The following is a 12,157-nucleotide window of genomic DNA, read 5'->3' as shown; positions in this document are numbered from 1 at the left end:
TTGATGTGTGGCATTAATTTTGGGACACAATGGCCTACTTAATTAGTTGATTTCCATTATACCATTAAAAAAAATATCGTAATTTTATTAATCTAGATTTTCAAGGTATTTTACAAAAGAGAATCATGAAACAAATATAAAACAGATAAAAAAAATCAGAAACTATCATAGCAACAGTAAACATACAAAAAAGTAGATATAAAATCAGTTAAAATCCTGGGCACGTTTTAGACATTATAATTATCCGTATCTCCTAAGTAATGGTAGCTATCATATGTTGTTGTTGTTTTCAACTCTTTATTTAATTTCTTAACCACAGGGTCCCAAAGGTGACCCAGGATTCTCCCCAGGACAAGCAAAACGTGGGGAAAAGGTAACTAGTTTAATTTTTTGAGAGCCATCTCTACAAATGTTTGAAATCTTGCTGATATTCTTGTACTCATGACATAAAATTTAAGTCTCTCCTGAATGTTTTCAGTAATAAACTACAGGTAGCTTGTTTATACTGGGGGATTTGCAGATTGGAAGAAAACATTTATATTTTATTGTTTGATACAAATCAGAACTGTGCCAAAGTCAGAGTTGTGTTAAAGCAGACATCAAAAGCAAGTGTGGAAATACCCTTTCTTGCCTTGAAGCTCCATCTGAATCTGTATCTGGAAAGCCTAATAACCCTAGCTATATTGTTCAGAAAAATGGTGCTAGATCAACTCAAATCTCGTTTCAATATGTTTAGCGGTGCTCGTGTAAATCAGAGTTCTGTGAAAATTAGGTGGGATGGTGGGCAACCTAGCTAAGTCATAGAATGCATTCTTCACGTGCAGAAAAGCTCCAGGTTCAATTGGTAGTCTCTTGCTTGAAAAAGTATCCAGGTAGCAATAGAAAAGATTTTTTTCCTCACTGGGAATGCCAAGGATTGAACCCTGAACCTTCTGCATGCAAGGCATGTGCTGTGCCATGGAAATATGGCTCCTGTATTGTCTTTTGGAGATATTGCTGATGATTTACTCAGGTTCTGTTCATACTGAATGGTGTTGTCTGGGTTTGCTTGTGTTGAACAGGCTGGGGAGGCGGGAGACTCCTGTGGTGACTGAATGGCTCTATCTTTAGGGAGGGGAACATAATGGCCTTTATCATGTCTTCCAGCCTATGATTTCATCCCTCCCCAACATTGTGACAGGTTACAATAATTGTTTGAATTCTGAAATTACAGGGCGATACAGGACTAATAGGCTTGCCAGGCCTTGTAGGCATCAAAGGTGAAAAGGTAAGGTGTTTTGTTATTGTTAATGTTGTTGTTGTTGTTGTTGTTGTTATTATTATTATTATTATTATTATTATTATTATTAACTTTCAGTGCTATTACTGGAAGTCTGCAAACAGAATGCTTGAGGCTTATGTACACACAGAGTTTCAGTGTGTGGAAAGGTTTCCTTACAGACTGGTGCAAAGCTGCCCATGAATAAGATTGCTAGTGAGCAAACGGAGCTTTGGATCAGAGCTCTAGTTACAAGTAGGTCTGCCATAGCTGAAGCAAAATTTAAAAATTCCTTCCAGTAGCACCTTAGAGACCAACTAAGTTTGTTATTAGTGTGTATCTGAAGAAGTGTGCATGCACACGAAAGCTCATACCAATAACAAACTTAGTTGGTCTCTAAGGTGCTACTGGAAGGAATTTTTTTTTTTTTTTTTTTTTTTGATCAGAGCGTAATTGTTCAGTGACGATTGTGGCTCTCAAGTCTTGATCAATATCTTTTTCCAGAAGCCTTTTAAAAAATAATTTGCCACAAAACCCACTCTACAGAAATGTCAATTTTTTGAATGCGTCAACTTCGGAAAACATGAGATTGTGGGAATTCAGCAAGTGGAATTTTGTTCTAATATTTTATTTTGCAGGGATCTAATGTCCCTTCTGTGACTGATTGCCATGGGATCCTCAAGCTTGTTCTGTTTTAGCTCTTGTCACAGAGGTTATCTAAATGAACGCTTATGGAAGGCAGCAAACAAGAAATGGAATTACAGTTGTTTTAATTTCTCGGCACTGAAATTTAGTGCTATGGTCATTCGCTTGGTGCCACAGTTGACATGCTTTCTAGGCTGGCAGCATAGAGATCTTTGCCACATCTGTGTGCTAATTTCAGCAAATGATATCCATCAACCTTGGTATGAGGAGCTGCTTGTAAAAAGTGAAGCATTTTGAACTGAACAAACTACAGTTCTGTCCTTTCCCATTTCCTCTACCATCTGAGTAGAAAATAGCAGGGCCGCCTGTAGATTTACTGGAAGTACGTGCTGCAGTGGTCCTTTAAAAGTTCCAATGTAAGTTATGTTCTAAAACCACAGGGGTGATGCATGTTTATCCATCGAAATAGCTTTCATACATCACAAGAACCAAAATCTTTTAAATGTGCTTTTATTCACTTTACCATAGAGTTTGAGCAGTAATTTCTGTAGTAAAATTCTTTCATGGTGCCTTGGCTACTGTAAAAAAGGAATTATGAAGTTCAAATATGAGGGGTGATGGGAAGATGAGGAAAAAGTTATTGGCTAAACCAAGCATGTCCAAAGTCCATTTCAGGGGCCTAATCTGACTGGTTTTATCTGGGTCTTGTGGCAGTTTATTTATTGGTGTCAAATCCTAAAAAAGCTCACAAACTTTGGTCAGCCCTCACGCATGTTCACTTCTGGCCCTCTTTGAAAAAAGTTTGGGCACCCCTGGGCTAAACAAAAATAACGTGCCGTACAAGGAAATATGTTCTTATTGTCAGGCTTAATGAATCCAATTAAAACATGTTGGTGACCATGATTTCTCTCAATATATGTTAGTCTGCTTTTTATTTTGAGACATAATTTCAAAACTTCCTCACTTCCAAAAACAATGCATGTAGATTATCCCAAAATGGTGTGCGCTGACTAAGACTCTTTAAGTGATCTTAAAGAGAAATTTTATATCATCTCTGCCAGATTGAGGTACAGACTGCAATAGTCACAAATGTGATTTTATGTGAACACTTCTCTATAGTGTCGTCCTATCCTTCAGTCAGTTTCAGAACCTAAAAATGTACTCCACATGGACAGATTTTTTCCCCTCCAAAATCCTAACATGCCCATTGCTAGTTGCAAATGGAAAATGTGGATGAGCTGTTGATGACATGTTGATGAAATGTATATACATAAATAGAGTTCATTTTCCATTCAGAGTGATGCAAGAAAACGCACACAGACAAAAGTATCCTTCAATGCTTCTTTATATTGCTTAAGCCAATACATCTGGTCTATATTTTGGCAAAACCCGACCTGCTTTTTCATGATTACAGCTGCAGTAAACTGTGAAATTAATTAACCACGTTGCAATTAGTTTATTTTAAAGGCTGCAGACATAATGCAAATTGATATGATCATATTTGTCAGCACATGCTCCTTTCTTTGCTGACCAAAATAGTTCTCTTAAAGAACCTAAAGTAAATTTAAAATCTGCCTCCTCAAAGCAGCTTTCCCCTGCCTCTCCAAAAGCTAGCCGTGAGAGTCATAGAGGAGACGTTCCCAGAGAGGAATTCAATGCTGCGTTAAAGGCTGCAGCTGAAGTTCTACAGTATATGTGGAAGGCATGCATTTGGGGTTCTTTGGATGTAATTTGGGTGCACTTTTCCTCATGCTGGATGTGAAGTCTGGACTCTATAGACAAAGTTGGGCTGGTTTGACTGTAAGAAGCATCTGAATCAATTCTATGGAAGCCATAAAGCAGCAATTCAAACGTACCGCTCCTCACTGTTGCTTCTAGAATCTATTCCAGACACAGAACAAAAATAATATGCTTAATTAAGCAGAACTGTAAGCAAAAGATGAGTTAGCAACTTGAAATATTACAAGGCAGAAGCTTAATGTGCTTAATTGTTACATGGTGGGGGAAATGTTCAATTTGTACATTATCTTGTAAGTAAAACGTTTTAATGTAATTTAGATTTTTTTACATAAAATAATCATGAAATAGAAATAAAATATTCACTATCAGTTGCATGCATAGAGGTGTTTTGTTGTGTGTGTTTTTTTAAAGTCCAGAAAATTACGGCTCAGATTATCTAGTTTCAGGGACACTTCTGTGCCTGAATAGAATAGAAAAGTTCAGCGGATGCACAAAATATACCTAATTTTACGTAATCCGCTTTGCAGTTCACACTTATTTGCATGTGTTTCCTGGTTTTGTTTCCTTGGGGGGACTCCAATGAGAAGGAGCTGAAACCTAGACCACTCACTTTTTTTTTAACCTATTGTGCTAAAAAAGAAACTAGCTTTTTTAATATTGTGGCTGGCTTCATTTGTCCTCACTTCATGTGTGTGTGTAAGGACTGGTTGTCAACACCTGGAATCCTTGGGTGTCTGTCAGGGCACCAGTATCCTGGCAGGTCCCACTCCTGATGCCTGCCCTGGGCCCCTTGCTACATTTTTTCAAGGAGCACTGGGCAGCTGCCATTTTGATTTTCCACAGTGTCTCCCAATATAGCATGTAGCTCCAGGGCATCATGATATGTGAAAGTGGCCCAGCCCCAGTGAGATGGTGCTGTTTCTGCTGCCTACCAGTGCTGCCAGGTATGCCTGGCACGGTCACCAGTAGAGGGGAGAGGGGTACATTTGTTGTAAACAAAAATTTGCCCTTTTCCCTTATGGGGTATCCAAGAGCCCATATAGAGTCCTTACATAGGTTCCCTATTGGTAGGAGAAAATAACAGAGGCCAACCAGAGAATATTGAGAAGCAAAGCAGCTAGTAAGCTTGATCTTTATTGATCTGTTGCAACAGGGTGCTCCCCTCACACGCAGGAGAGGAGGAGGACCTAGAAAAATGGTGTGCAAGGCCTTATAAAAACTTTTGAAATTCCCATCCTGTAGATCAGGACCACCCACAGAAACATCATACATGCATCACAGAAGGGGTGTAACCTAAGACCACCCCTCAGATACATCACACCTACATCACAGAAAAGGTGGTCCAAAATAGAAATTTTTATATTGTTTTTCTCCTGTTGTTGTTTATCTCCTGTCTGGCTGGTTACTTGATTGGATTTCCTGGGTAGCCTGGCCATTCTTTTGTGGTGATAAATATTTAGTTCCTGGGCCATGTCACAGACTCACACCTTATTCAAACACAACCATACCCTTAAGACAGGATTTGTGAAGGAAAAGACAATGGGGAGGCTTTTCCACTTTGACCATGCAGAGAAAACATTTACTCAGTTTAGGAATCAAAATGGTTCCGGGTTGGTCTTCCTGTGCTGATCTGTGTATGTGCTTGGTTGGTACACTTATGAACATTACCATATATCTAAGACCATAAAATTCCTATTACACATCCAACAGCCATTTTGCCCACCACTCCAAAGCTAGCCGTGTGTGCGCGCGCGCACAACACAAGGCAATTTTTCTGCGCACAGTTTGAAAGGGGCTTACAAACAGAATGGATTTTGTGCTTTTTTGTGTTCAACTGCTACAACATACCTTGTATGGAAGAAGAGGGAAATTCGTGAGATGAGCAGGTAGACCCTACAATGGAATGAATTCCTAGAAATTCCTAGAAATAGCAAAGTATTGATCAGAGTGTAATTTTGGTTTTTTGGGTGATCATAAACTTTCTCAACTCACATTATTTTCCCAAAGCCAGACAGTAAAATTTACAGGTTTAGTTCACTTTCTTAAACAGCAGTAATTCTCTATAATACAGTTCAGGACAATGCTATTTAAGTAGTGAGACAACAGCTTGCATAAGCTGGCTTGTTGAATATTCCAAATTTATCGGAATATTGATGTTTTCTTTTATGTGTGTAAAATTATCTTAATTAATCTCTTTTCCTAGATAGCTTTTTGGAGCTGTCTGTGAAAAATTTCTTTATAGCTACCTCACAGTATTACTCAGAGTGTTGCGAAAAGGATTTGGAATGGGGGGAAACTGCCTGGACCGGATCCAGCATTCAGTAATTACAAGCAGATTCCTCCTGGAGGTCTTTTTCATCTACGTGTTACTTAATGCAAACCTCTGCTTGATTTCAGGTTGGCATATCAAGAAGTTGATAAAGAGTATGGAGATACAAGTCTCTCCCCATTTCTCACCAGTAGACTTGTCTTTTCAGACGCCAGCTGTTAAAACTAAGCTATATTGATATCAGATGAAAATAGGCTTGGCAAAATTTTCTTTGCTTAAGGGTGCGGAGGCGAAGGGGAAGCAGAGTGCCGATACCTGATGTATGTGTATGATCATTTCAGCATTCATTGAAACATTTATTTTATCTTTCATACCTGTAGGGTCCCATGGGGTATCCAGGACCACCGGGGCCACGTGGGGAGCAAGTAAGTAGTCCAGTCGCAATCTGATGCATCTCTTATAATGCATCTCTTATTTAATAAAAGCACTTTGTGCCAGAGTTTGGGAAAGTGAGGCTGATACCTTAGGCAATTTTGGGAGGAACCAAAGTTCAATGGTAGAGCATCGTTTGCATGAGTAAGGGGCTAGTTTCAATCTCTGGCAATGCCAGCTAGAAGGATTTCAGAAAAAACAGGACTGGGGAAGATTCTGGCATCTGAGCACCACTACTAGTCACAGTAGATAATATTGAGCTAGTTGGACCAACCTTCAGATACTTCAGAGACATTTTAGGAATACATGATGTAGCACAGGGGTGGCCAGACTTGGCCCTTCAGCTCTTTTTGGACTACAGCTCACATCATCCCTTGCTAACAGGACCAGTGGTCAGGGATGATGGGAATTGTAGTCCCAAAACAGCTGGAGGGCCAAGTTTGGCCACCATTGATGTAGCAGATGATGTATTGTTGGGTGGTAACTGGAATACCACTCAATGTGAAAGGCTGTACCGGTGAAGAGTAAGGCCTTACTTGGATTGGAGACAGGGATTAGTTATGGCGTTGTTTATTTGTTACTGTTTTGTCCTCGATCAGGGGGGTGGGGAACATTTTTTGGCCCCTCAGGTTAAATAGGACAGTTGGGTAGGGCTGCCCACCTGTCAGACATTTGATGTGACTGGGTGCTTTGAAATCCCAAATTTGGGATGTGCGCTCAATCCATTAGGTTTTGTCTCTGCTGCTCATCAGATGGTTTCCCTAGCCAATGCACCATTGGGAGCACACTTTAAGTCTCCCAAGTTTGCCTTGTCAGACATGCCTCTTCTGATGTCATGTACGATGGCAAGTGTGGTTAATTGGGGGAAAGCGGTCTGGTGGGCTAAGTTTGCCTGTGGACCAGAGATTAATTAGCCCTGCCCTGGATGGAGGTGGCGAATGAGCTGTTTGTAAATTCTGCTTAATTCTGCCAGGGTGGGCTATTATTATTATTATTTGTAGACCAGACATTCTTTTTGCAACAAATGGTTGCCTGAGAATCAGCTGTGTTATCTGTATGAGAATAAGGTTCATATGTGGAAAATTGGTAAGGATCTATCTGGGAGAGGTCACTGTGTGTGAAACAGGCGAGATCATCTGCAACTATTACATATTACCTAGGTTCCCTCCGCAGTGCTAGACTGGATGCAGGGAGCATCTATCTAGCAGGCAGCTTCTATCCCCAGTTAGTCAAGTTAGAATATTTTCCTGTCTTTAAGCATTTTACGATCTTCTGAAACAGCATTTTCATCAGCGGCAGACAGTGTTCTGTGGCTGCATCACTCACATAATCTCTGTTCAGCTGAGTCACTGCAGTGTAGCAGGATAGAGGAGAGGGGCTCAGTAAAGTCAGCAAACTATTATGGTGTAACTGCTGTGTCTCTCCCCCTCTTGGTCCCAGGATGCTGCAGTGACTCACCTGGATGCAGGCCAGGTGAATGGTGCAGCCGAGCCATGTTGCCCCACCCCGGCCGATTTTCATTTATTCCAAATTTACGTAATCTGCATCCTGTGTATTTTAGAATGATTTGAAAAAATGCAGACTGTATTCTGTTCTGAACTGTGACGGGCGGTGGTGGTACTTTTGCCAGAATTTATTGCAGGTTCATTTCCCTACCTCCCTGACATCCTTGTCCGCTTAGCTGCTCCCATGCAGAAATCTTCTCAGATCACCTCAAATCCTACCAACTAGTAGGGTTTTGAGCCGCAAAATTGCCACTTAACTTGGCTTCTGAACTATTGCACCACGGTACCTGACAGCAGACAGCGTTGAGTAAATTCTTATGTAGATACTGAAAACCTTCTCACATGGTTCCCCACCCCACCCCAGTGTAAATAGCAATTGTATGACCAAGCTCAGGCTCAGTTTCTGTAATCTGCATTATAAATCACTGTCCCCTGAGGGAATCTTCCATGTTTCACTTTTTCCGAAAAGTGGTCTAACAGTTTCCCTCATGAATCAGCCTGGTGTCTCGCATTTCACCACTGAATGTCACGGCCCTCCTCTTCCGCCCACTAACTGTTGAGATACATGTTCCGTTGCTTGGTTGAGTTATCATGTTGATGCACAGGATTGACATTTTCTGTAAGTTACGTGAAAGGCAGTCTTGAATTGAACGTTTAGGCCTTGCCTACAAGTGATAAAATGCATTAATTCTTCTTTCCCCCACCCCTTTTCTTCAATTCAGGGAATTCTAGGAATGGCTGGCAACCCTGGGGCTCCAGGTTACCCTGGCAGGCAGGTGCAGTAACTATACTTCAAACCTAAACTATCACATTTTTTCTTTACTACATACCCAAATAATCAGATTTTCTTCTTCTTCTTTTTTTAAAAAAAGAATGCAGTCACAAATACAATCCCACAATAATTTGTCTATTCTGTTTAAGTTTGTTGGTTTCTTTGCACGGTTTATTCATAGAGCAGTTATAAACGAATGACCACTCACCTGGTCCTGGGGTGGACGGTGGTTGCGGTCCATCACCCCCTAGCTTCCTGGGGTGAAACGCTCCCAACATGGCGGCCAGCTGTTGGGGAATTTTCCTGGTTGTCTGCAAGGGATGGTGGAAAATCCTGCCCCTCTCAAATTTTAACTGCCCAATTATGGGCAGGTGTGTGTATATATGTGTGTGTGGAGTCTGGGCAGTAGACTCGTCTTTGTTCTGGTTTGCCACCTGGAGACATAAGCCGTCTGCACCTGAGCATGGTCTAAGTTTGTTCCATAAGTGGAGATTAAAGGCAACATGCAATATAGGAATTAAGACCCCACCAAAGTATAACTAGTGTGTCATTTCTTCACTATGATGGCAGGGACACGTCATGGTAAAATCACAGTTAATGGTTTAATCATGCACAAGGTGATTGCAGTTGCTTTCACTTAGTCCAGCTTGCCCCTGGTAGAAACAAACCGTGATCCTTGGATTAGCAATATGCCCAAACCATGGATCACAAGACACAGACAATTAACCAATAACAAATCTGGGCATATCACCATGTTTTGTAAGGTGTAAAGCAAAGTATGATTCTGGCTTTGGTGTATTGCAAAGATCCTTGAAAGAGATATTATACTAGGTAAAGTGCATATTGAAGAGATGTGGAATTTTGTGTCAGGATATAGTGTGTGCATTTGTCCTTACGCATCTAGAAGTTTTGTGTTCTGGTAAAGTTTATTGATATAAATTAGGCTGGTCACTCTGTTTTTTGTTTTAATCTTTTGGTTTGTCCTATGCAACATTTGTCACAAACTTCTATGCAAAAAGAGACGTAGATGAAAGGCTTTGGTATATTTCCCCCATTGGAGCAACAACCATGTTAATATTTGTTTCCTGCTCTCCTTTTCTTTTGTTTACAGCTCTTTCTCATGATCCTTTTATGTTTTTGTTTCTGTATGATTCTGAGACACACCAGCCTTCCATCAGAAATGTTAGAAACCAAATAACCAGCTCAGTAGACACTCAGAAGTTACAAAAACTCCTTCTCCCCCACTTCCCCCAACATCTGTCTTGATTCTTGTAGAGGAATAATTATGTGATAAGCCACTTTAGGACAGTAAGAAGCACCTGCTGGTTTTCAACCCCAGTTCTGATGGGAGTATGTTTATCAGCACCAGAGTCTATCCAGAATCTGAATCTGGGAGTATGATATTAACAGCTGCCACTAGCGTAGTTTTATTTATATAAAAGCAAAGAGGCAAAACTTGAGTCAGATTCTCAATTCTGGCCAAGCTGAAAGCCTGAAACAAGCATGAACCAAAAACTTTTTGTTAGGTTCTGTGCCACCCCTGTCAACTTCTTCCCCCAGGCTCTGCGGGTTTAATTCCAAGAAAGCATAAAAGCCTATTTTTAAACTGTGAGGGAGTCTTGGTTCTCACTGACTGAATCTTCTCTCAAAAAGGAGTTTCATGATTAAAAGAGAGCAAAAGACATTACATGGCAAGAACATCTGGCAAAATAACGGCTTACTTTTTTAAGCTGGCCTGTTGCGCTGCCGACTTAAAATTGGCTCCAGGCCTTCTTTGGCAAATCCAGTTACTGTGTGTACACTGAAGGTGTACCAAATATGTAACGTGCAGAAAATAAGTGCCCTGTGGATGACATACCCAAATGCTTAAGCACATCTGAGAATACTGACTTCCAAGCCCATGAACACCCTTTGTAAAACACGAGATTAAGGCATCAATAGTGTCGGTGTTCCCTGTGGGAAACACCAGTTGTGTTTGTCATGCGAAGTGCCCAGATTGTAGAAAGTAAGCAAAGTAGTTACAGCATGCAGTTATGTTATCTGTCTTCAGTTCAAGCCATGGTCCAAAATATCCAAGATGGATGCTTCTGCATTACATTTTCCACAACTCTTTGCTTGGGGCCAGTTCCTATAAAAGACAAACAGGTCCTGCTGATTCTTAAAACCTAAACCACCTGAAGAACCACATCAGTCCTCCACACGCCGCTGCTATTGGCCAGTTGAAATCCAGTGACTTGTTATCAGGTGTTAGAGCCAGCTAACCATGCATCCTCCATGTTGTTAACATCTTAATTACAGGTGTCAACAGGAAGAACCAAGATCGGGGCTGTACTTTTCAGAAGCACAGCCATTAACTGCAAAGGAAGCTGAATTAAATGAATAATATGATAGAGCATATCAGTTGCAACTGTCTTTGCAGGCTCATGGGGTGTGTACAGGAAGTAGATCTGGATCCACTTGTAGATCTCTGGGTAGTTTTCAATGAATCCACAAGGCTCTCTGACTTCCAATAAGAAAAAGGCTTTCCTTGCCAAAAAAATAATAATGAATAAGAGACTGCTGAGCAGAATAAAGCTTTGGGGATGGTGTGGTTCAGGACTGGGTTTTTGTATGAACTTTGTTCTGGTATTGAAAACAAATTCCTAGGCTGAGGGTTAAACGGGCCCACCCACTTGAGTCGCTACTTTGCTCCTGGTTTCTTTTGGTGAATCTCAGAATTCGATCAGAAAACAAAAGTTCACCCAACAAGCTTGAATTCTGTCCACCTAAGAAGGTATTAAGGGACGCGGGTGGCGCTGTGGGTTAAAGCCTCAGCATCTAGGACTTGCCGATCGAAAGGTCGGCGGTTCGAATCCCCGCGGCGGGGTGCGCTCCCGCCGTTCGGTCCCAGCGCCTGCCAACCTAGCAGTTCGAAAGCACCCTCGGGTGCAAGTAGATAAATAGGGACCGCTTACCAGCAGGAAGGTAAACGGCGTTCCATGTGCTGCGCTGGCTCGCCAGATGCAGCTTGTCACGCTGGCCACGTGACCCGGAAGTGTCTTCGGACAGCGCTGGCTCTCGGCCTTTAGAGTGAGATGAGCGCACAACCCTAGAGTCTGGCAAGACTGGCCCGTACGGGCAGGGGTACCTTTACCTTTAAGAAGGTGTTATGTACTTTTTCAAGTGTTGGTCATTCAGGTCAAGGAGGTTAAATATTAATCACCATGAATAGCACAGACTGAAGCCCCTCACAGTGGTCCTCAGAGTTTAGGAGAGAGGCACAAAGTGGCTCGCCAACAAGATATGAAGAGTTAATGGTTGGTGATGGTTGGTATCCTCACAGTTGGGCTACTGCCAAAAGTTAGCAGTAGGGAGCAAAGGGGTATAAATATGGAACAAGTCAAGAACTGAAGAGCCTGCTGAGAACCAGCTCTGGAACAAGAAGAAAAAATACTACTTCAAATGCACTGTACTTTCCCTTCAATATTTGCGTTGGTTTCTTAATTGTTTTTAACCACTGGAACTTTCATAAGCTCGTTAATATGTTAAACGACTCT

The 12,157-nt window shown here is 41.4% G+C and overlaps 1 protein-coding gene across 2 annotated transcripts in view; it reads left to right on the top strand.

The window, feature by feature from the left end:
• COL24A1 (collagen type XXIV alpha 1 chain) overlaps window positions 1-12,157 on the top strand; it is a 167,053-nt gene that overhangs the window by 39,703 nt on the left and 115,193 nt on the right. For both annotated transcript variants that reach the window (XM_083444747.1, XM_083444748.1), the window contains exons 6-9: window positions 320-373; window positions 1,214-1,267; window positions 6,293-6,337; window positions 8,572-8,625. In XM_083444747.1, coding sequence (XP_083300873.1) covers window positions 320-373; window positions 1,214-1,267; window positions 6,293-6,337; window positions 8,572-8,625 — 207 coding nt within the window. The remainder of the gene's footprint in view (window positions 1-319; window positions 374-1,213; window positions 1,268-6,292; window positions 6,338-8,571; window positions 8,626-12,157) is intronic.

The sequence above is a fragment of the Podarcis tiliguerta genome (assembly GCF_965153285.1).
Source record: "Podarcis tiliguerta genome assembly, chromosome: 6".
In the NCBI taxonomy this organism is placed as follows: domain Eukaryota; kingdom Metazoa; phylum Chordata; class Lepidosauria; order Squamata; family Lacertidae; genus Podarcis; species Podarcis tiliguerta.
This window is presented reverse-complemented; position numbering and strand designations above follow the sequence as displayed.